The following is a 25,534-nucleotide window of genomic DNA, read 5'->3' on the forward strand; positions in this document are numbered from 1 at the left end:
TCAATAGAGGGAAAAGACGCCCCTTCTACTGGTTCTATCCGGGACAGATGATCAGCCACTTGGTTCTCTGTCCCTTTTCTGTCTCTTATTTCTATATCAAACTCTTGCAAAAGACACACCCATCTTATGAGCCTGGGTTTTGAATCCTGTTTTGTGAGTAGATATTTAAGAGCAGCATGGTCAGTGTACACAATCACTTTTGATCCTACTAAGTAAGATCTAAACTTGTCAATGGCATAAACCACTACAAGCAATTCCTTTTCTGTGGTTGTGTAATTTTTCTACGCATCATTTAAAACACGGCTAGCATAGTAAATGACGCGCAGAAGCTTGTCATGCCTCTGTCCCAATACTGCACCAATAGCATGGTCACTGGCACATTAATTTGAATGGTAATGTCCAGTCTGATGCAAAAATGACAGGTGCTATGACCAACTTAGCCTTCAGAGTCTCAAAGGCCTGCAAACACCCTGTGTCAAAGACAAATTGTGTGTCAGCAGCTAGCAGATTACTCAGAGGTTTTGTGATTTTTGAAAAATCCTTTATAAACCTCCTGTAGAATCCTGCATGCCCCAAAAAGCTTCTGATTGCTTTAACATTGGTGGGTGGTGGTAATTTTTCAATCACCTCTACCTTAGCTTGATCCACCTCTATTCCCTTGTTTGAAATTTTATGCCCAAGGACAATTCCTTCAGTCACCATAAAGTGACATTTTTCCCAGTTTAAAACTAGGTTGGTCTCTTGGCATCTTTTCAGAACAAGTGCTAAATGGTCAAGGCAGGAGCTGAATGAGTCTCCAAATACTGAGAAGTCATCCATGAAGACTTCCAGAAATTTCTCTACCATATCAGAGAAGATAGAGAGCATGCACCTCTGAAAGGTTGCAGGTGCATTGCACAGACCAAAAGGCATCCTTCTGTAGGCAAACACTCCAGAAGGACATGTGAATGCTGTTTTTTCTTGGTCCTGAGGATCTACTGCAATTTGGTTGTAACCTGAATAGCCATCCAAAAAAGCAGTAGTATTCATGACCTGTTAGTCTTTCTAGCATCTGGTCTATGAATGGTAAAGGAAAGTGATCCTTCCTGGTGGCTATATTGAGCCTTCTGTAATCAATACACATACGCCACCCTGTAACTGTTCTTGTAGGAACCAGTTCATTCTTTTCATTATGAACCACTGTCATGCCTCCCTTCTTGGGGACAACTTGGACAAGGCTCACCCAGGGGCTATCAGAAATAGGATAAATAATCTCAGCCTCCAGTAACTTGGTGACCTCTTTCTGCACCACCTCCTTCATGGTTGGATTTAGCTGCCTTTGTGGTTGAACCACTGGCTTAGCATCGTCCTCCAATAGGATCTTGTGCATGCATCTTGCTGGGATGATGTCCTTAAGATCACTTATGGACCACCCAAGAGCTGCCTTGTGTGTCCTTAGTACTTGAAGTAGTGCTTCCTCTTCCTGTAGATTTAAAGCAGAGCTTATGATCACCGGAAAAGTGTCACCTTCTCACAAAAATATATATTTCAGGGATGGTGGTAGTGGTTTGAGCTCGGGTTTAGGAGGTTTCTCCTCTTCCTGAGAAATTTTCAGAGACTCTTTTATTTCCTCTGATTCCTCCAGCTCTGGTTGAACATCTTTAAAGATGTCTTCTAGCTCTGATTCGAGACTCTTAGCCATGTTGATCTCCTCTGCCAGGGAGTCAATAATATCAACACGCATGCAGTCTTGTGATGTGTCTGGATGCTTCATTGCCTCAACAACATTCAGCTTGAACTCATCCTCATTGACTCTTAAGGTCACTTTCCCTTTTTGGACATCAATGAGGGTTCGTCCAGTTGCTAGGAAGGGTCTTCCTAGAAAGAGAGTTTCACTCTTGTGCTCTTCCATCTCCAGCACTATAAAGTCAGTGGGAAAGGCAAATGGCCCAACCTTGACAATCATGTCCTCAATTATGCCTGATGGGTATTTAATGGAGCCATCAGCAAGTTGAAGACATATCCGGGTTGGTTTGACATCTTCAGTCAAGCCAAGCTTTCTGATAGTGGATGCAGGGATTAGATTGATACTTGTCCCAACGTCACATAAAACTGTCTTGATACAAGTACCCTCTAATGTGCATGGTATCATAAAGCTTCCGGGATCCTTAAGCTTTTCTGGTAAGCTTTCTAGGATGACTGCGCTGCATTCTTCAGTGAGAAAAACTCTTTCTGTTTCTCTCCAATCCTTCTTATGACTTAAGATCTCTTTCATGAACTTAGCATAACAGGGTATTTGATCAAGTGCCTCTGCAAACGGAATCTTTATTTCAAGAGTCCTGAGATAGTATGCAAAGCGGGCAAATTGTTTATCCTATTTCGCTTGGCGGAGTTTCTGAGGATAAGGTATCTTGGCTTTGTATTCTTCAACCTTAGTTGCTGCAGATTTATTTCCTGCAGAAGTGATTGGAGAAGCCTTCTTAGAGGGATTACTATCAGCACTTATAGGTGTCTGATCCCTCACTAGCCCTTGAATGCCAGGGTTGGAAGCTGGATTGGCGTTTAATGCCAAATTCCTACCTTTTTCTGGCGTTTGAACGCCAGAATTGAGCTTCCATTGGGCATTTGACGCCAACTCCTTACCTGTTTCTGGCGTTTGAATGCCAGAATTGAGCATGGGTTGGGCATTTAACGCCAGCTTTTCATCATTTTCTGGCGTTTGAACGCCAGAATTATTCCTCTCTGGGCTCTTGTCGTCCTCAGAGGGATTTTGAGCAGTAGTTTGCTCATTCTCTGTCAGCTGTTTTGTTCTTGGCTTTCTGCTGCTTTGAGTTGATGTATTTAACATTTTTCCACTTCTTAATTGAACTGCTTGGTACTCCTCTGTTATCTATTTTGATAACTGCTGTTTTGTCTGATTCAATTGTGATTCCATATCCTTGTTAGCAATTTTGGTTTCTTGTAGCATCTCCTTAAATTCTGCTAACTGCCTTGTTATAGAAGATAGCTGCTGATTAAGTTCAGCAACTTGTTCCTGAGGACTAAAGTCAAGTGATACTGCCTTGGCTTCTTCTTTCATGGAGGACTCATTACTTATGTACAGATGCTGATTTATAGCAACTATATCGATAAGCTCTTGAGCCTCTTCAACAGTCTTTCTCATGTGTATAGATCCACCAGCTGAATGGTCCAGAGATACCTGAGCTTTTTCTATAAGCCCGTAGTAGAAGATGTCTAACTGCACCCACTCTGAAAATATTTCAGATGGGCATTTCCTTAGTATTCCTTTGTACCTCTCCCAGGCGTTATAAAGGGATTCATCATCCTCTTGTTTAAAGTCTTGGATGTCCATCCTTAGCTGTGTCAACCTTTTTGGAGAGAAATATTGATTCAGGAATTTGTCTGATAACTGTTTCCATGTTCTTATGCTTGTTGTGGGTTGGTTATTTAACCACCTCTTAGCTTGATCTTTTACAGCAAATGGAAACAGTAACAGCCTGTATACGTCCTGATCTACCTCCTTGTCACACACTGTGTCAGCAATTTGCAAGAACTGCACCAGAAACTCAGTAGGTTCTTCTTGTGGAAGACTGGAATACTGACAATTTTGCTGCACCATGAAAAAGAGCTGAAGATTTAGCTCAAAACTGCTTGCTTTGATGGGAGGTACAAAGATGCTACTCCCATATGCAGCAGTAATGGGGTTAGCATATGACCCCAGAGTCCTTCTGGACTGTTCATTTCCATTTGGGTCCATGATGGATAAAATGGAATTGATGTGAATTGTAAACAAAATATAATTTTTTGTTTTTATTTTATTTAAGTAGAACAAACCGAATTATTAAGATAAATAGAAATAATAAGATAAAATAAAATAATTAGAAATTAAAATGTAAATTTCAAAAACCAAAAAAATAACTTTGAAAACGAAAATAATTACTTAATTAAGAAGATTTGAAAAACTTTGGATATGATTTTTGAAAAAGATTTTGAATTTTGAAATTTCAAAACTAAGATAAGATAGAATAGAAAGTTTTAAAATAGAAATCTGAGTTTTTAAAGGAAAATTCAAAAATTAGTTAAAATAAAGAGAAAATATAGTTTTGAATTTAATGAAGAAATAGAAAAACAGTAATAATGACACCAAACTTAAATTTTTAGATCAAAACAAAAGAAACAAACAGGAAAACTTTGAATATCACGATGAACGCTAAGAACAACTTTTGAAAAATTTTTAAGAAAACAGAAACACAAAGGACACCAAACTTAAAATATGAAACTAAACTCAAACAGAAAAACTCAATTATTAGTTTATAAAAAAATTTTCGAAAAAAAATTGAAAAAGAAAATAAGGATTTAAAATATTTTTAACCAAAAACAAAAATAGAAGACTCTAAACCAAAAAGAAAAAAATTTCCTAATCTAAGCAACAAAATAAACCGTCAGTTGTCCAAACTCGAACAATCCCCGGCAACGGCGCCAAAAACTTGGTGCACGAAATTGTAAATCACACTTTTCACAACTCGTACCACTAACCAGCAAGTGCACTGGGTCGTCCAAGTAATACCTTACGTGAGTAAGGGTCGATCCCACGGAGATTGTCGGGCTTGAAGCAAGCTATGGTTATTTTGTAACTCTTAGTCAGGAAATTAGTAATAAAAATTATTGGGTTTATGAAGAGTAAATAACATAAAATAAGTACTTGTTATGCAGTAATAGAGAACAGATTGAGGATTTGGAGATGCTCTGTCTTCCGAATCTCTGCTTTCCTACTGTCTTCTTCTTCACGCACGCAAGGCTCCTTCCATGGCAAGCTGTATGTTAGTGGATCACCGTTGTCAATGGCTACCATCCGTCCTCTCAGTGAAAATGGTCTAAATGCACTGTCACCGCACGGCTAATCATCTGTCGGTTCTCACTCATGTTGGAATAGGATCCATTGATCCTTTTGCGTCTGTCACTACGCCTAGCATTCGTGAGTTTGAAGCTCGTCACAGTCATCCCATCTCATATCCTACTCGGAATACCACAGACAAGGTTTAGACTTTCTGGATCTCAGGAATGGCCGCCAATAATTCTAGCCTATACCACGAAGACTCTGATCTCACGGATTCGAATGCTCTGTTGTCAGGAGATGCAATCAAACACGTGGACCAAGAATCAAAGAGATACACACTCAATCTAAGGTAGAACAGAAGTGGTTGTCAGGCACGCGTTCATAGGTTGAGAATGGTGATGAGTGTCATGGATCATCACATTCATCATGGTTAAGTACGAGCGAGTATCTTAGAACAGAAACAAGCGTGATTGAATAGAAAACATAAGTAATTGTATTAATCCATCGAGACACAGCATAGCTCCTCACCCCCAATCATTGAGTTTAGAGACTCATGCCGTAGAGATACAATGTAAAACTTGAAAATGTCATGAGGTACTTAGTAAGTCTCTAAAAGTTGTTTTTATACTAAAATAGTAGCTAGGGTTACAGAAAATAAGTAACTAAGTGCAGATAGTGCAAAAATCCACTTTTGGGGCCCACTTGATGTGTGCTTGGGCTGAGCATTGGGCTTTACACGTGTAGAGACTTCTCTTGGAGTTAAACGCCAGGTTGCAGCCTGTTTGTGGCATTTAACTCTGGTTTGTAGTCCGTTTCTGGCGTTTAACTTCAGAGTAGGGCAGGAAGTTGGTGTTTGAACGCCAGTTTACGTCGTAAAAACTCGGGCAAAGTATGGACTATTATATATTACTGGAAAGCCCTAGATGTCTACTTTCCAACGCAATTGAAATCGCGCCAATTGGGTTTCTTTAGCTCCAGAAAATCCATTTCGAGTGCAGGAAGGTCAGAATCCAACAGCATCTGCAGTCCTTTTTCAGCCTCTGAATTAGATTTTTGCTCAGGTCCCTTAATTTCAGCAAGAAAATACCTGAAATCACAAAAAAATACAAAAACTCATAGTAAAGTCCAGAAATGTGATTTTTGCATAAAAACTAATAAAAGTATACTAAAAAGTAGTTAAATCCTATTAAAAACTATATGAAAATACCCCCAAAAAGCGTATAAATTATCCGCTCATCACACACCAAATATACAACATAGCATCCAACCCCTCTTCACATGCCAGACTGGGATTCCCACACCTTATTTATCGTCTCTGTGACGCCTCTAAAGCGTAGGTGGAGAATGATTTTTCTATTTCGGTTGAAAGACCAATCACCAAGAAAATCATGGAGTATGTGAGAGAGTATCAAAGAGTCCAGAGAAGAGAACAGGTCGAGGAGAAGACTCAGTAGAACCAGCCTCCCGCACCTCAAGGCCATTACTTTCCACCTCAGGAGTATTGGCAACAGCTCACTTCCTCTCTTGAGCAGATGAGGATGAAACAGCATAGTCACGACGTCCTTCTCCATCAGATTGTGGCGGAGCAAAAGACTCAGTACCATGAGCTTTTTCAGCTGAGGCCAGATTTTGGACGACTGAGAGGACCATACGGACCATAGCCTAAGGAGAGAGGCACCCACCATGATGACTGAGGTGGTTTAGTTCCTTTTTCACTTCCTATTTTTCTTCCGTTTCAATTCTGTTATATTCCTATTTTCTATTGTTTTGCTTTATCTGTTGCATAATCTCTAGTATTTTCAGTTTCTTAGGTTTTAGTTTATTTTGGTTGTTTGTTTTTAATTTAAAAAGATGTCTCATGTACCGCTCACTGAGCTTGAAAAGAAAAAGAAAAAGAAAAGTGATATATTGCATGAGAAATTAAGTTTAGATCTAAGAGTAGTCTTATTTACTTAGATGTGGTGGTGTTTATCTGTGACTTTGAATGCATGATATGAATAGTACATAATTGAATTGGGATCAAAGGATGTTGATGCATGATGAACAGGAATTTAGAGAACTATGATGAATTCGCTAACATTCCTGAGCTTCAAAGGATAGTGAGATGCCATAACTAATTTTGGTCACAGTGTTATTAACCCCACATAGAAAAGAGACTGGAGCTTAATGGAAAACCTCAACTCATGCAAATTCACATCTCAGGTCTATATTGTTTTCAGTTTCTTGAGAACAAGTAACAATTCAAATTTGGTGTTGTGATGCGTGAGCATCTTTCTTATCTTTTCTTAGCGAATTTGCAATTGAATTTGTTGAATTAAATCAGTATTTAGGTGTTTTAAGCCACCATGAATACTACTTTGCGTTGTTTGCAATTTGATTGATTTCGGGTAGCATTCGGGCATATCTGACAGAGTTTAGAAAGAAGAAAAGGAACTATTTACATGCAGAAGGTGGCGCCAAACTTGAGGATTCAAATTTGGCACCAAGATCACAAGAAACTCACAATTGGACTCAGCAATAGTGCGCGCCAAACTTGATCCAGCTCAAGTTTGGTGCCAAGATCACAACAAAGCCACAATTGGATGCTGCCATGATGGCTCCAAACGCCACATCCCAGCATTCGGCGCCGGAAGCGTGGGAATATGGCAATGTTACAATGGACATGGCGCCAAACTTCAGTCAGCCCAAGTTTGGCGCCAGTTTACTGGACGAGAGAGGATCCCACATGAATTACACCAAATCCCAATTATTTAATTTGATTCTTATTTACTTTTTAATTAAGAAAATATATTTTTTAGGTTTTTGAAATCGTATCTTACATTTATTAGGATTAGATATAAAAGGAGAAGATATTCTGACTTAATCTTCTTCTTCTCTTCTTTCGCACTTTACACTTTTTTTTGCTAGGATTTTTTCACACAATGAGCAACTAAATCTCCATTATTAAGGTTAGGAGCTCTGTTTATTTTGATGGATTAATAATTATTGTTTTGTACTTCTGATTAATGCATTGATTTACATTCAAGAATCTGTTCCATTCTTCATCCTACTGATTAGAGTATATTGAAAAATAACACTTTTCTAACTTGAATTCTTGTTGAATCTTGGAAAAGTTATCTCACCTTAATAACATCTTGAAACTGAATTCTCATAACTCTCTAACTATCTGAACTTAATGCGATACGTGACATATATTCATATCATCTTTGGACTATTAGGGTTTTATGTGATTTATAAACTAGGATTTGAACCTAAACCCTCTAATTAGATCAAGTGACCAAGGAATTGACAATTGATTGAGTTAGAGGAGGATTAAATTACCAAGAAATTGAAATATAATCACTTAAAGTTTGCTATGAATTGAATCTTTACATAATCAAAGTTGCTAATAAGAATTGTTAATCCTAAAATCTGAACATCTCCAAACCCTTAACTATTTTCTCATATAATTCTCACAACTAATTTACTGTTTGCTTTCTTAGTTTCTCTAATTACTGTTTAATGCAATTTGAACTCAAAACACTCCTTTTTGTTTGTCTGACTAAGTAAATCACTCAAACATTGTTGCTTAATCCATCAATCCTTGTAGGATCGACCCTCACTCACCTGAAGTATTACTTGGTACAACCTGGTGTACTTGCCGATTAGTTTATGGTTTTTGAAATCTGCACCCATTAGGCGAGGAGGTGGAAACTTCTTGGTGCGACATATCTCCCTGTAAATGTCTACAAGAGAAACTCGGAGTGGGGTGTAATTATGATACCTTCTAGGTTTTTTCGAGTTATACTCCTTTTTTTTCGTAGTTTCTTTCTCCTTTTTCCGAGGTGGGTAGGGTAGGTTGGATATTGGGAGAGGCTCTCAAAGTCGAGAATTTCCTTTCATGTTGATGTATTTTTCTGTCTGTTCTTGTACTTCGTACAATGAAGCCGGGTGTTGCTCGAATATGGATTGAGAGAACGGACCCTCTTTAAGGCCATTAACTAATCTCATTATCACTGCTTCAGTAGGTAGGTTTTGAATCTCCAAGCATGCTTTGTTGAATCCTTCCATGTAATCTCGAAGTGTCTCCCCGACTTCTTGTTTAACTCCTAGCAAACTCGGGGCATGTTTTACCTTGTCCTTCTGAATTGATAATCTAGTGAGAAACTTCCTTGCCAGGTCATCAAAACCAGTTACCGACCTAGGGGCTAAATTATCAAACCATTTCATCGTGGCTTTGGTCAGAATTGTCGGGAAGGCTTTGCAACGGGTAGTGTCGGAGGCATAGGCTAGGTACATCCGACTTTTGAAATTGTTAAGTTGGTACCTCGAGTCGGTTGTTCTGTCATAGAGATCTACGTCGGGAGTTTTAAAATTTCTTGGGATCGTGGCTCGCATAATCTCTTCAACAAACGGATCTTCTCCTCCCAAAGGGCTTTCTTCCCGATCTGCTCGATTGCTCTGTTTTCTGAGGTCAGCTTCTAATTGTAAGAGCTTTTCTTCCAACTCTTTTTGCCACCGTACCTCCCTTCGCAGTTCTTGTTCATCCTTCCGATGTCGTTTAGCTTCCAGCTCGAGTTGCTCTAATTGTCCACTGTGCCTGTGGACTAAGCCTAGTATCTCTGTTGGATGGGGAAGTTCCTCATTCTCGAGCGGGTGGATCTCTGATTGGATTCGCCAAGGATGAGGGTTTCTAGATGTTCCTTCTCCGTGAGGAATATGAGTTCTCTCCCGAGGGGGGGTATTGCAAATGTGAGGTCATCACGGTGGGCTCTGGTTCTGACTCAGATGCCGTGTGACGTCTTCGTATTGGCCATCCGCCATTATCAATGGTTGAATCTTCGTTCCTCGGCAATGGCGCCAATGTTCCGAGGGTTATCTGAAACGTTGATTTGGGCTTAAGCCTGAGGCTCACTCCTTCTAAGGCTCACTCCTTCTGAGGCAGCATCCGACTTGTTTCGGTGCCGATGTGCTGCCATCCGAGTTCCTCGTGAAGAAGAGGAGGAGGGAGTAGTAGCTGCAAGAGACTCCAATGCTTATGCTAGCAAGGACTTTAGGCAGAGTTTTAGTAGAATAGAATGTGAATATACCTGAGGAGTGTCAGTGTATTTATAATAGAGTTAATAACCACATTTTGGAGTAGTCCCTTTATTTTAGGAGTTTGTTAGAATCTATCGTTTAGTGGAGATAGAGATTGTAGAAGATATTTGAAGAGGCAGTTACTTATTTGGATAAATGAAACTGCTCCTTATCGTCGTGTCCGACCTCTTTAAAGAGGTCGGGTTAATGGTAGAGGCCACCCTTTTTGGGTGGGTATTTTGTCCTTGTTGAACCTGACTTTATATTTTGGGTCAAGATCTGAACACTAACCATACCTCAAAAGTGAGGAGGTTTCATCGAGTTTAAGATCGGATTAAAGTCTAAAAATTAAATCGATAAACATTTAGGACCAAAACTTAGTTAAGACAAATTCAATTTCACCCAATCCCATATACACTCCTATTCATATAACTTAATATCTGTCCAACTTCCAACTTCTCTCCCACCCAAAAAAAAGGAAAGGGAGGAAGGAGGATCTAATTTCAATATTTTACATAATTCAATTAATTTATCAATTTTTTCTAAATTGCACGATGACCCCTTTCGGATACAAGTTACAAGCACAAAAGACACATTGTGCCTGTAAACAAAAAAACTCCAAACAAGTGTGGCAAACAAGTCAAATTAACAATACTCTTTTTTTATTATTATTTTTTTGTCTTATGAATTTTATTAATTATTTTTTTAGTTAATTAGACATCAAATTATAATTTTTATTTTAATTAACTTGATAACAAATTAACAATATTCTTTTTTTCAAATTTTTCTAAAATAAAAAAAATCTTTATGGCACCACGCAACTTGCCAAACACGCTTTTAAAATAAAATCCTCCACATGAAGTGATCAAACAAGATTTATGTGTGAATGATCTCATAGTAGACATAACATGTGATAAAAAGTTTGGATCATTTGATCCATGTAACCAACCTCATCTAGTAAGATCAAACTGCTCATTATTGTGTTACTCGAAATTACCACATTTTGATAACTGCTCATTATTGTGTTACTCGAAATTACCACATTTTGATAGTGGGTGAAAGTGAAACAACTGAATATGCAAATACTAGAGTCCTTGGAGAATAATAATCTTGGGTCTACAATATTGCCACAAAAGAGGGGAAAAGAAAAACGCAAACCTGATTGCCAAATCAATGCACATCATTGCATCAATTTAGTCACATTTCACCTACTGCGACCGAGCAAATCAAGCTGTCCTGCTACGACATAATTATACCTTGTGAAGAAAGGCTTACCACAATTTTGGGTTGGACAAATTCAAAATGCAAAACAATTCATAAGCTAGGCATCAGTAAGTTAATAGCAACAAGTATTGTGTTGAAAAACAGGAAAGCTCATGTCATGATCTTGGCCGATCTAACATAAAGACTATCCACAACTTTCCCAATATTGGAAATGGTTTCCAAAGTTGCAGGATATATGGCATCTGTCTTGGGGTCATCAAATATGATGAGGCATCCGGCACCTTGATCTAATGTCCCAGCGAACTTCTTGTCCAATATCATCTGGGACAACTTCCGCTCCACGTGATCAATAGGTAGTTCAATGAGCTCCGCAATGTGTGCAATCTCAACTCTTGAGAATGGCTCGATCAACCTGCAAAGATTCTGCTCGAGAAGGGTATCATACAGGGATTGCAAGTGCCTATGGACGATTGGGTCTTCCTCCAACTGCACCTTGTAGTCTCGCAGAGTAATCTCGAATAACTTCAGGGAGCGCTTAGAATGAGCATCTGCAACAGCTTTCATTGCATCCAAGTCAGGGCCGACATATTGCAAACCAGCTTTAGAGGATATGATTCCACCAACGTCGTCAGCTTGATTCACCATGATCTTACATAACAACATGTATTTCAGGCTGAAAACAGCCTTTGGATCTTCAAGTGCATTGAAGGATTCAAAGGCTTCAAAGAAATAACTATATGCAGTTTTATAATCCTTCTCCTCAGCATGCAGTATTCCACTCTGCAGATCTATGGCACCTTGCTGTGCCGGCGGCACATAAATAGCATTTGCAGCTGTTCTTGCTGCTGTGAGTGCAGCTTTTGCCTTTGGAAGGTTCCTTAATGAGAAGTGTAGCTTGCTTTCCAGCAAGTCTATGTCTACAAGTAGAAGCTTGTCATCTAATCTTCTAACCTCTTTGACCAAGCTGGAGAGTAAAGTCAAAGCTTCTGAAAACTCCTTAGTTTCCATCAGAAGTGCTGCAAGCCTTGCCTCAACTCTCTGCCTCAAGAACGTACGCTTCTCAGCACGAGTCCATTGCACCATTTCTTTGCAGAGTGCAATTTGAAGAGCAGATGTCCCTGGAATTTTAGCAACTGCGTCAATTATTCCCCTGACAATCTTTGCAGTTTTTGCCTTAGGGATCAAGGAGAAAAAGGGCCTCAGTTGTGTGAGAAGGCTGCGCAGATCCTCCCCCCTATTCTCTTGTCTTAGAAGGTCAGTAAGGTTTGTGATGGCCTGCTCTTTCATACGCAAAGCTTCGGATGAAGAAGAAGGATCCTCGAGTACACGGTAAAGAATGGAGATTGCTTCAGATGGGTTTTTGGCCTCCATTGCAAGAGCAAGTGACTCAGTTGTTGCAGCAAGATGAGATGAAGCCATGGCTCCGGTTTGGACAAGATCCTGCATGAAAACATTTATAACTTGAGTGATCGGAGTAAGAAGCAAAAGTTGCATCTACTTTTGCTTTACTATCATATTTAATTTGTGATTGAGTGAAAAAGCAAGTAGTTGCAAATTGAATGGGTTTCAATAATTTTTAAGATTTATATAAGCTACCTGTCTGAGCCTTGCATGACTTGTTTGGTTAAATTTTCCATTCTATAAATTAAATTGGTTACAGCAGTGAAATATATAACTTTTTAGTCAGTATGGTCCATGGTATTATGCCATACAGCATTATCGGCCACAAATCAGACTATAAAGAACCACCATACCTAAAGCGTGGCAATTGACAAGGCAGACATCATTGTGACATTACAAGACAAGTTTTCAAATAAGAACAGCCAAAATTTCTTCAAAACAGGTGGGTTCAGCTAATGGCAGTTTTTCAAATTATCATAAAGTTTAACCAAATGCAATATAAAGTATCATCACAAAAACAAGGTCAAATTACACTCATGATTCACCCCCTCAAGGTTTGATAAAATAAAACCCAACTCTCCTATATTTCTAAAACCATACATTGACCTCTCCTGAAATTTAGGTAATAATATTGTCCGTACTTTGTAAAATATGAAAAGATTGGTGTCATTTGCACTAATAAAATAAAAAAATAAAAATCTTTATCAGAAAATTTAAATTCACAAGAGATGAAGACTGTACAAGAGAAGTTGTCATATTGGAAAAATCAGCCATTCTTACAGATTCCATTCTACAGTGATTTTCCCTGGAGTCTATTCTTGTTTTTATCGAATATGGATGAATAATTAGGAAGAAGTTTTTATTACTGCTATACTTATAAGACCAGCTTATTAACATCAAGATGGCTACAATGTAAAATAATCAGCTGTTATCAATCCAGTAGACATACTGGTAAAATGATCATGAAACACCATACTGATGCCAGACTAAAGCTGCTAAGCAATTCTGCAATGGAAGCACACCTCACTGATTGCAAACACCCTAAACCATACTATAAAAGGCCCATGGTATATGACAAACAAAGATATCTTCTCTTTTTCTCTAAATGTGAATAATACACAATCTATTTGTTCAAAAAATACGAGTGACATAGAGTTGCCTTTCATGCGCATCTAACTCTGGATCCTTCGTCAATACACGAGTGACATAGAGTTGCCAAAAAAATTGGAACAAAATCAGCAGCATAATCAACATGTAGAAAGAAAATATGCAACAAGAGCAGCAACAATAGCACAGCAACAAGAAACAACACCAACGCACAATTTCAGAAGCAGTTTTAACAATTATGACAGTAATCACAAATAAATAAATAAAAGAAAATTCAGAACCACTAAGTACAAGAAATGTAACATTCATCCTTACGATTTAGACAAACAATTCTGCGTGTGGCACTAAATTTGCGTTTCTATTTCACAGCCATTCTAAATTCTTAAGTATAATCAAATGAAGCCAATAACCAGTACTATACAAGAGTATCTAATTAAACGCTCAAGTAGTGGAAACATGAAAAATCCCAAAATTATGAAAAAAAAAAAAAAACGAATTTCCCTAAAATCCAGAAATAAGGACAAACGAAACTACTAATTAGTTCTAAGTTCTAACAAGAAATACAAATGAATAAATAGCTTCATGAAATTTCGCAATAAAAATAACAGGGAAAAAATGCAACCTTGGGGTCGGTGACGTGGGTGTTCTTGCGGATCTCGGACGACCGTAGACAGAAGCTAAGAAACGGAACGGACGGAGCAATAATGAAAGGCAACAACCTGAGACAGAGAAGAGCGGTGAAGAGCACGAAGAACAGCACTGTTGTGATGGAGCTCGAGGAAAGTTGGCGACAGCTGCATCTCCGATGCAGAGAAACAGAGGAGGGAGGGGGATGACGGACGAGTGAAGTCGGTAGGGTTCGGATTTATAACTTAGGCGAAACTAAATTAAATAGTCAAACAAGGTCAACGTCCATTTTGCCAAGGTACACACCAAAACTTAGGAATTTACTTCACAAAGTAATGGTGTACATCGGTTCAAAATATATATTGGGCCTATAGAAAATTGTATTATTTGTATGATTGTGTTTAGTTTATATTTTATCTTTAGTATTTTTGCATTGTTTTGTTACCAAAAAAAAATTAAAATAAATAAAAATAATAAATTGAAAAATAATAATTAAGACAATATTTAGTTATTTAATACTTTTTCTTTGCATTTTATTTTGTATTTGAACTAACATTAACTAACTTTTCATTTTTTTCACTAAAAGTATTTTATCTCTAACATTTTCCAAATAATTTGTCTTAATAATTTTGCATAGCATATCATAAAAAAAAATATTTACTTAAAATAATACATTTTACTTAGTGCTTATTTGAACGCCATTATTTTGTTAAAAAATATCTTTTTTAATGAATTTTTTTTTTAGTGTGTTTGGTAAATTTCTAGTAGTAAAAGTAAAAGTACTAGAAAAATAAAAAAAAAACATCTTTTTGGAGAAGTTATAATTTACTTCTTTTTTTAAAAGATTTTTTTTCTTAAAAATAAGATATTTTTCATATAATAAATAAACAAAAAAGTATTTTTATATTGTTATACCCAAACGTAATTGATAGATAAAAAGATCTTTTTGCATGAGACATCCAAACATAAAATTACTTTTACTTCTCCATAAGATTTAAAAAAAAAAAGATAATTCGAAAAAAGATATTTTCTTAAAAATTTACCCAAATAAGCTCTTAAAATAAATACAATAAATAAAAATATTTGTTGAAATACTTTAAATTCAGTCAATTGTTAGATGAAATAAACAATTCCTTAATTAGTCACAAAAAAACAATTCCATAATTAGAACAAGTTATTGTTTATTTATCATTTTTCAATATAGTGAAACAATTTATGTTCCTTAATATAGTGACATGTTTTTTATGCTGCAGGGATAGAGTACCACAAACTTTTTGCATGTATTAAAACTTTTGCTGAAAATATGAGTAATTACCAAAATTAAATAAAAAAGTTGTAAATTTGAGTCATTATTTACACAAATATTTACAATTTATGTGATGTAAAAGTGAAATATACGAGCTTTAAAATTACTACGATATATGATACCATATATATATATATATATATATATATATATATATATATATATATATATATATATATATGCATATTAGTTTAAAAAAAATCATATTTTTACGATAAAGTAATGTCATTTTTATTTATTATTTCAACAATCATGTCATATAAATACTGTGTCTTATCATCAATTATATTTTATTTTATATAATCAATTTGTTTATAAAAAAATATTTTTTTATTTTTTTATTTGTTTGCATTCTATTTATATGTTGCATATATTAATGTTATTTTCATTTTTTAGATGTTTGGGACATAAATTGATATTTTTTAATCTTTACTTAAAATCTTTTTTTAATTTCCTACCATTCTTTAAAGTAATGTGTTTTGCATTCATTAATCCTTAGAATTCTAATTTCCTACCTCTTGCATTTTTTTTGTAAATAATTAAAAAAATGAATGAATGAGAATGAAAAACATATAAAAATGTTATATTAAATTTAAGAAATTTTTGACAATTAATATAAGAGATTAAGAAATAAAGAATAGTAAGAGTTTTAATATGTATAAGTTATAGAATTTGAATATTTGTAACTGAAATTTTTTGTAATTATCATTATTATGACACTTTTAATGTATATTTATTACATTTAATTAGTACTTGATGTTTTAATTAAATAATAATAGATAAAAAATTTTTGTTTTAATTTTTTAAAATATTTTATTAAATAATGATTGGTTGATTTTAATCTTTTGTCAAATCATTAGAATTGCTGATGGGACATTATTAACAAAGAAAAAATGGCTTAAATTTATTGTGCAAAAAGTTAAATACATGTGCCATTGAATTAGATAACTTATGTGTGATCAATGATGTTTATAAAAGTTTGCTGTTGAAATAGCAGTGATGATGATTACATTTTCTAGGTGAAGAAATGAAGATGAGCATGAATAAGAATATATTGTGTATAATTTGTGATTATAATTAGTAGTTGAAATTGTAATTACTGAAAAGATTGAATGCAATTGTAATAGTTTATAAAAAGACCGAATAGAAAATTATTCAATTGTAATAGTTTATAAAAAGACCGAATAGAAAATAAGTTTCGATGATAAAGCAAGGAAAAAGAAGACAACTATACAACAATAATTATGCAGTAACATTATAGAATTGTAACTTTGTAAGATCTTAATTACCCATTTGTGTGATAATATTTGCATTGGCTCTTAATATAAATTGATTTTAATGGCCTTATCTAGATGAAGAACAGCTCAAGATGTAAAATTCCTAGTCCACCAATATGTTCTGCCACAAGACAACTAACCCATCTTGCAATTCTTGTTAAGATGTAAGATAGACAAAAAATTGAAGCCGGGGGAAGGAATCATATTCCACTACTTAGTCATGTTAAGTATTAAAAAATACAATCCATAATTAAAAAAATAGAAGAGGAAGCAAAGAGACAATGCAATCATATACAGAACAGTAGAAATAGCGTAAAATTTTCATTCCTGATCATATGAGATACAAGGCCTAAATCATAAGATACACAACTGCCGAATGCCGAATGCCGAATGCCGAATGCTTAAACCGATTCTACTAAAATGGCACACCAGAGGGATAGAGTTGTGGTAGAAAACCCAGAATACATTTACCATATCCACAATTTCTTTTCCTTTTTTCAACAGGCCTCACTGGTATGCCAGTTTACTCTTGTAGGGGTGATGAAAACTTCAAGGAAAATTTGAGTCCACACTGCATTCATTTGGTTAAAGACATCTTCACCCTTCAAAACCCAGCTTGCACTTCCTGATTTTAGCATTTTCATCTCAAAGAAAATCATTCAAGATGAAGAACACGGGTAGGTAAATACTGTTCTCTGCTAGCAGTAGGGCATCATAGGGCAAAGAGAATAAGATATAGCAAACATTCAAATAAGAACAGAAATCATACAATCATCGTGTTATAAAAGGTGGGGGGACAAATATCCCAACAAAAGAATAGCAAATCCACACAGGCAATCATTTGATGTCCTCAGTTAAATTTTGGCGGCTGCACAAAAAAGTCTTAATGGTCCATCAATGCTGTTTCATTCTCAGACAGGGGAGCTGCAAGAACGGAATCCCAAACTGATTAGCCTGGCAAGGAATTTTTTGTGTTAATATAACACCCCCCCCCCAAAAAAAAAAAAATTGATATTCTAGTTCAATTGCTGAATGTATGCGTCAAAAGTAGTCGCTTTGACAACATGCATTGTACTTTATAAAAGCAAAACATTTAGAAATCATCAAATTCTAGGAAAGGAAACTCAACATACCCAACAAGTCTTCAAATGAATCTGCTAAAAGTGATGAGTCCATTAGCAGAGGGGGAGATAAGACTTGATCCTGAGCATCCTCAAAGTCAAGAACTGACCGTTGTGCATCAGAAGTTGTATTTGAACCAGTAGAAAGGAAACTATTTACATGGTCATAATCAGAAGAGAGCCTTTCCAAATCATTAAACATATCTGGAAATTCATCAAACTTTCTCTCCCCATGACCGTCAGATACATGATTCTCAAGCAAGGAATCTTCAATTTGAGTTCCAAATAACCTTTTGCTTCTCAATGAAGCCGCCCTCTTTTCTGCATCTAAGTGAGAAAAACCAGATTCTGAAAGAGGAACAAAGAAGTGCTCAGAACTTCCATCCGAATGACTATCTCGCGAAGATTCTGAATTGCATGACCGCAAAGACAATGCCGCTTCTCTTACCGACCTCTTCAAATTCTGGATGTAGTAACTGTCACTATCTACAAAATACAGACATTATCAATCACTTCATTAATGAACACTGATGAAATTCTCACAGAAATGCCACTTCAATATAATGCAGCATGTTTAAGGCCAACTCTCCTACAATGTTGAGTGGTATTCTCAACATGCCCTCTCATGCAAGTGACCCTTGGACTGAAAAGAATGGGCATTGCACAAGTTTTGTGTTGAAATATAATTGATATGAATTATGAAACAGGCAAGGATCAAACACCTAAGCTTAGTCAGAAAGACTCAGATATCAAGTCAAAGACACTCTGTAAAGGTGAAGCTATCAGGAATTTGCCAAAGAATGATTTTATATCCTCAAAAAATATTTGGGAATAGAGCAGAAAGACACGGCATACCTTCTCCAGAACTAGCTACTTGATTACTTGAAGGAGGATCCAAAGATTTGCTATCAGATTGATTCTCTGTTTGACTGGGTTGAGGAGCATTAGCATGCCGCCTTTGCATATTTCCAGCTTTTCCAGAAGACGGGGTCAAGCTAAATAATTGAGGAAGCTTTAAAGTAGGAGGACTAACTGAAACCTTGTCAAGCTGAACATTGGATAGTCTTGAAGTCACCTCAACAACATCATCACTGCTACTGTCCTGAATAACACAGACGTTATGTTAAACATTGAAGTAAAACAAGATCTCTTTGTTAAGACAATAATAATAATAATAATAATAATAATAATAATAATAATATTATCATATTACCATCCTCCCACTATTATGTGCTTGAATAGGTGACGTTGACCGACCATGATGCCTGTTCATTTGAGGTAGACTGGAGGCTATGCAGTTTACCTTCTCGGTACACTCTGATATTGACTTCTGTATTGTGGGAGCAACATCCTTGAGTTGGTTAATAAGCACCTACAAATGGAGAGTACAATGTGAAATTCCTACTAAAAAGAGAAAAATACTTGCTATAGGAACAACAATTACAAATCAATAACCCTATTCCAAGAAGTGAACATACATAGAGCAAACACATGTTTTAATGATATACAACAATTTCAAGCATTGAACTGGCACACAGTAGGAAAAAGGGATGTAACTCTTCATAGAGCATAATGCAATAAATTTCTTCCTCTCTCTATCATCAGAGCAATCAAGCATTTGACTGTTTGCATCTTGAAGAAGACAGTCCATGATTCCATCAAACACTTAGAGGAAAAGATGCAGAAATTTATAGATGCATTTGATCACTCATAAAGGGTACGCTAAATATTTCTGACACAAAACTATTCCTCCACTCTCAAAAACAATATCCCCTCTTCCTAAAACAGGGGAAGAAGGTTAAGTAAAAATAGAAGCAAAACAATGTAATTTTCTGCATAATGTAAGTTCTAGCCTCATCAACACAAGTTGACTGAGAAGCCAATAAGGACATCATTTCTCCTTCACTGTAGAATCAGTTTGAAGAACATGAAGCCACCTTTGGAGGTCGCTCAAGCAGCTCAGCCTACAAAGGATCTTGCAGATCATAAGCATGACTTATGAATTACCTGAAAGCTAGCCAAGTGTTGCTGATGCTCTGCAAGGGTTGCAGCTAAGGACTCGGCATGGCCACTTGAACCACCTTCTTGTGCACTCCGCAATATATCTGGACCCTCTCCATCGTTTGCTTTTGCCTACAAATCATAGTAAGGTTAGTTAGAAGTTTCCATATATAATAGAGATGATAATTCTAAGCATTATGAGTGTCAACTTAAAAAGGTTAGAGAAAATATGCATGCAAGTAGTAGAGACTTGAGAAACAAAATAGAACCAATAAAGTGAATCCCCAAGCATTTAGTGCAACATAGGTAAGATTATCTTATTTTCAAGAGTTGACCACAAACAATCAGCACAATTCCAATGTTATTAAACAAACTGTTAGAAATGACATGGTTAATGTCTTATGCCAAGTAATTAGTGTGTGGCATTCCTCAGGAATAGCTATGTATTTATTTGTCCTTAAAACTATGTGTGTAATTAGTTACTCTTTTATTAATGACTATATATAGTACTCAAGAATTCAACCAATTTGAACCTAAGCAATTAGTCTACCCTACTCCTTATTCAACATGTATTAAAGAAGTTGTATCTCGCAACCTATCCTTTAACTACTCTGCTGCTGAGTTGCTAACTAAAAATTGAAGTTCCATTGTTGAGTATATATTGAGAATTTCAGCCATCAAACACCTTCTATTTTCCTTCCATTCTCCTACTTGAATTCAAATTACCTCCTACTTTGCCCTCTTTCATATAGATACTGTTTACTTTTGCCACCAACAACTCTGACATGTTTTCCAGCTGGAAAACTCCTTAACATTTCAGTCAGTGGTATACTTCATACCCAAACCTCAAGACACTCCCAAGAACTTTGGTCCTGTCATATAGCATTCCCAGATGCTATAGCCATGTTACAGGGCATTCTAATGTGGCCCCATGACCCAGGCACATGGCCCCATTTAGTGGCTTTTCAAACATAGATTGAACTTAGAGGAAGTCTATGTTGAAATTTTATTCTACTATCCTATTCCTTGCCACCATTGGTGTCTTTATATTCTATTTGATAAGGGAGCGTGAAAGTTTAGAGAGATTTAGCTTGAGGTGAAGTGTTATAAGTGATAAATGTGACTAATGTATTATTCATGTGATTAGTGTGTGGCATTGAAAACAGAAGGAGTCTTAAGAATTATACATTAATCATCAGTCCTTGGAGTTATGCATGCATTTACTCACTAATGACTATATACTGATGGGTATCTAAACCTAAATACTGAAACACACAACCTCTTTGAATCCAAGAAATTCAGCATGCACTGTATTTTGATTTTTCCTAAAGTTCAGCTAAAGCATCATAAGTTAACGGGGACAAAACAAGGACACGCATATTTATTAGGAAAGCCAGGTAAAATGTTTATCATTATTTTGGACTACAACAAGATTTAGTTGCAGTAAAACTTTTACTCAAAATTTAATGTTTTCTGAAAATGTTATGTCTAAAATTATTTTTTCTCTGCACTTTCTTCTAAATTGTCAAAACTTTCAATAAAAGTATTTCACTCAAATTTTTGTTTTATCATATATAAATTAGAAATAATAAGTTCATTAATTTGTTTAAAGTTTTTAATAAAGGTGAAGGACTAGTAATGAAAAACATCCTGTTCTCCTCTCCTTTCACACACACACCCACCCATCCAAACACAAACATGCATGATCGCATATATAAACACACACACACATAATAAGTTCATTGATTTCTTTAAAGTTTTAATAAAGGTGAAGGACTAGTAATGAAAAATATCCTACTCTCCTCTCCTTTCACACACGCACACATGCACACACACACACACACAAATAATAATAAATAAAACAATTTGACAAAAAAATAGAACTTGCAAACATGCCCTTAGAAATTTTAGGCCTCTACCCTCATAGCCTATAAAGCACTGACACATCATTTTGGTACCAAGAGCACAAGGATTTCGTACAACAAATGAATGACTCATCAATTCTTGTTCAATTTAAACTTACTTTTTCTGATTCCGACATGGCAGGATATGACAGACAAGTCCATTTAAGTTTTAAAAGAAACAGATACACAAATTTCAGGTTTATTTTATATCTTTAAACAATATTAATAATACATAAATAATAAAGAAAGAAACTAATGTAGCTCGGGTAAAGCTTATTATATGGTTTCACAGTGTTTAATTTTTCTATCACCGGCAACCAATGCATAAACAATAGAAAATAATGAATGAAAGTGGCTACACGAGCAGAGGCACTAAGAGCTCTGAAGAAAAGCTTGTAAAGAACTTACCAAAAGAAGAGATTGTTTGTGAATACGTTGCAATGCATGCGTCCATCGACGTATAACCTCTGCTACATCAACAGTTTGATGGGCTCTTCCATTCCTGTCTTCTGCTCTTGTCAATATCTCATTGCTAAAATGAGATCCATCACTTTCTTCTTTGTTATCCATGTGCACTGCAGAAAAATCACCAGGCTGACCAGATAGAACATCTGAATAAGGAGCCTGAGAACTCTGGTCCATTGCTGCAAGCAAAGATGAACCAGAAATTCGATACCTGAAATTTATATCAAAAGCATGTTAGTGAAATTACCCCAAATATACCAGAAAGCTAACAAAAGCTACATCCAACTTACCTATGCTCCCGGTGAGCTATCAAGTCCTCAATAGGGCCTGATGCAAGAACTTCATGTTGACCTGTTCGTAAATATCGACAAAATTCAATATCATTTATATAAAGTACCATTCCAGGTGGTTGAGAGACAAAACGTGCAATTTGAACCTTAATTCCCTAGATTGAAAGGCAACCAATAGCAATGGTTTGTCAACAATACCCATTGACAGTAACAATAATGAACATATCGGGGGTAAAAGACCTTTGAAAATTTTGTCAGCTACAAGTGGAATGTATTATGTGTGTTGAACAGCAATACGAAAAGAGTCAAAACATACTCTTAATCAAATTTTCAGTAAGGGTGTACAATTGTAAAAATCAAATCCCAGCCTTAGCAACTTACAATTGATTACTTTTCCAAAGTCCAAACATAAGGAACATAAAAATGGGGTTGTAGAATTACATGAGCCATGAGATAAGTGAAAAGAGCAAGCTACTTCTTAATATCTCCACTTACTTTTACGAGCTAACAAAGACTCCCATAGACGAGTAGCTTTTGAAACCAAATGGGAATTCTGACTTGAACTGGATACAAGATCATCCCAGAGTTCTCCTTCCAACTTCACCTTATTCCTCAAGTCATGCAGTTTTTCCAGCTCTTGTTGCAAATAAGCCTGAGTTCAGATTTTCCATTATAACAGTTTAAAAGAAAAAATGTTATAATATAAATAAAAACATCTGTACATTGTTTCAGGTAGTGTTCAGTTATTGATATACCTCTTCAGCACATAAGCCACGAAATTCAGCAGTCATTTCATGAGCCAAATTTGACCACATAGCCTGACGTTGTACAGCCATTTCAGCATTCTTAAGAAACTTTCTTCTTTCAAGGGCTATTCTTGCCTGAGTAAGATAAAAGATTCACTTGAGTTATTCAATACCATGTGATGTTATAAGAACATAAAAGAAAATAAATAAAGCCAAAAATAATATGGATTACATAAAAAAGAACAGTGTCAAAACGAAGAGTACAATTCAATTAAACAGAAAATATACGCAGAACTATAATTTTGGAATGCATCAAAGAATTTAGCTAGAGAAGGAGACAATTACAAAGACATGATAAATGGCTATGTCCCAAAACAGAATTTCCCTGTATTTTTTGTCTACCCAAACATGGGGAAAAATTTCTGTCTCTCTACTGTCTCAGCGTCTTGGACTATTAGTGTATTACTAAATGGGGCCTTATGGCTTTTAAAAACTCATCTAAAAAAGAATCAACATGGAACATTCTGTAAATGTTTAGCATGAAATTGAGAATTCATTTCATTCTCAAATAATCATGTGAAACACATCACAACTGTTTCAACTTTCAACTAAGAGACACATACACAATGGAAATCAAATCATCCTAAAGAACTTATGGATGATTAGAATCTGTCATACCTTTGTAACTGGAAGAAGAGTAGCTGCATGTGAAAATGCTACATCAGTCAATGGTGCAGGCAATGGGTTGGAAGATATATCATCTGAAAATGTCCGCCTATGAACCTCTCGTAAAGCATGCAAAGAAAGTTGCCATAGAAGCTCAACAAACCTGTATCAACATGTGTGTATCTCATTACAGAATCCAGAACGGAGGAACCCCAAAAATTTCTCACTACATGAAATTAACTCAGTCCATCACAACGTATTTTCTTTTTGTAATGGCATCTTTTTTGGCTCGGGTGAGGGAGGAAGGAATCCAGTCACTTAACAACATTTTTAAGTTTTACCAAAGGATTTCACTTATAGTCTATAGTCGATGTATGTTCAGGGTTCACTAACTACAAAAGAACTTCCTCCTCTTGTCATCAAGAGATTTAATTTTGATGCATGGCTCATCCAACAATGTATTTCTAACCATTAAAGGAATGTGTAAAATGTCCATGTATATTGTTAAATAACAGTTTACATTTCACACTTGACACTTACACTGACCCGATCAAATTTAAACTATAAAAAAAGCATCCACCACAAGGTTTCATCTAATGTTGGGATCAAAAACAAGTAACAACACACAACACAAATCAACAGAAACATATGGAATCAACAACAATGTGCGACTATTTGGGTACCAACCTAGGTCCACAACAAGTAGCAAGCGAAGAAACTCTAGAATTGCTCCGAGGAAGCGCGCCCTGCGACTCAAGCTCACTGATAATCCCTTGCACAACCTAGCAAGCATTTGCCATCGCAATTCTCAAAACCATTCACATTCAAACTCAAAACACACATAACAAAAGTTGCTTGAAAGAAAAAAAATATCACCTTGCGAAAATCACGCGATTGCGCGGAATCAAAAATAGGCCAAACCTTATCAAAATCCTGAGAGATCAAAATGGGCAAAGACGGGTCAGAGATCACAGGAAGCGAATTAAAAATAAAAAATAAAAAAATTGGGGGAATTAGGGAAATGAACTACTTTAGCGGATTGAATTGGGCCACGAAGGGAGGAGAGGATGAAGTAAAGAAGCTGTTCCCCCAATTTAGGGTTTGAATGGCGGAAGAGTCCGACCCGAGGGGATGAACTGGATGCTCCAACTCCGATAATCGCCGGATCCAGACCCAACAACAAGCAGTTCGTGTACATTGCACTCTCTAGCTCTATCTCTCTCTCCTTCTCTCTGTCCATCGTCATCACCCTTCTTCTAGAACCTTCTTCTATGGCTTCTTCTTCTTCTTCTTCTTCTTCTTCTTGGTTCTCTCTCTTCTCTCTGATCTTGTTCTCCCTCTCCCTCTCCCTCTCCCTCTCCGTGTGTTGTTGTTGTTGTGAGTTTTTTTTATTTTTTTATCCTTCAGATTTTGTTTTATTCGTATTTTCTGGGAATGGAGGTCCTTGTAATTGTCCAAAATTGCAAAATGGTGCCGAAATTTGAAAAGTAGGGGGCGGGTTTTAAATTCTAAAATATTAGGGGCT

The 25,534-nt window shown here is 36.1% G+C and overlaps 2 protein-coding genes across 3 annotated transcripts; both read right to left on the reverse strand.

Annotated features, from left to right (window-relative positions):
- Window positions 1–10,949: 10,949 nt before the first annotated feature.
- On the reverse strand, window positions 10,950–14,567 carry LOC112716757 (26S proteasome non-ATPase regulatory subunit 11 homolog). Its single transcript, XM_025768742.2, has 2 exons — window positions 14,229–14,567; window positions 10,950–12,538 (listed from the first exon to the last, which is right to left on the reverse strand). The coding sequence occupies exon 2, from the start codon at window positions 12,515–12,517 to the stop codon at window positions 11,249–11,251; it is 1,269 nt and encodes a 422-aa protein (XP_025624527.1). The 5' UTR covers window positions 12,518–12,538; window positions 14,229–14,567; the 3' UTR covers window positions 10,950–11,248.
- Window positions 14,568–16,997: 2,430 nt separating this feature from the next.
- On the reverse strand, window positions 16,998–25,534 carry LOC112716758 (AUGMIN subunit 6). 2 transcript variants are annotated; one of them, XM_025768743.3, is made up of 13 exons: window positions 25,040–25,534; window positions 24,886–24,942; window positions 24,697–24,791; window positions 24,022–24,172; window positions 23,353–23,478; window positions 23,093–23,249; window positions 22,598–22,658; window positions 22,251–22,518; window positions 19,945–20,070; window positions 19,151–19,309; window positions 18,793–19,039; window positions 17,950–18,423; window positions 16,998–17,740 (listed from the first exon to the last, which is right to left on the reverse strand). In XM_025768743.3, the coding sequence occupies exons 1-13, from the start codon at window positions 25,253–25,255 to the stop codon at window positions 17,700–17,702; spliced, it is 2,178 nt and encodes a 725-aa protein (XP_025624528.1). In that variant the 5' UTR covers window positions 25,256–25,534; the 3' UTR covers window positions 16,998–17,699. The 2 variants fall into 2 exon arrangements, with proteins under 2 accessions (XP_025624528.1, XP_025624529.1); XM_025768744.3 differs by having other exon boundaries at window positions 16,998–17,770.

The sequence above is a fragment of the Arachis hypogaea genome, chromosome 10 (genome assembly GCF_003086295.3).
Source record: "Arachis hypogaea cultivar Tifrunner chromosome 10, arahy.Tifrunner.gnm2.J5K5, whole genome shotgun sequence".
NCBI lineage: Eukaryota > Viridiplantae > Streptophyta > Magnoliopsida > Fabales > Fabaceae > Arachis > Arachis hypogaea.

Bases quoted from the DNA above. Each gene is read 5' to 3' on its own strand.
- LOC112716757 (XM_025768742.2), bottom strand. From the start codon at position 12,517: ATGGCTTCATCTCATCTTGCTGCAACAACTGAGTCACTTGCTCTTGCA.
- LOC112716758 (XM_025768743.3), bottom strand. From the start codon at position 25,255: ATGACGATGGACAGAGAGAAGGAGAGAGAGATAGAGCTAGAGAGTGCA. The intron at 24,792-24,885 runs GTGATATTTTTT...AATGCTTGCTAG, and splicing joins AATCGCGTGATTTTCGCAAG to GTTGTGCAAGGGATTATCAG. The intron at 18,424-18,792 runs GTATGCCGTGTC...TGTATTTTGTAG, and splicing joins AGTAGCTAGTTCTGGAGAAG to ATAGTGACAGTTACTACATC.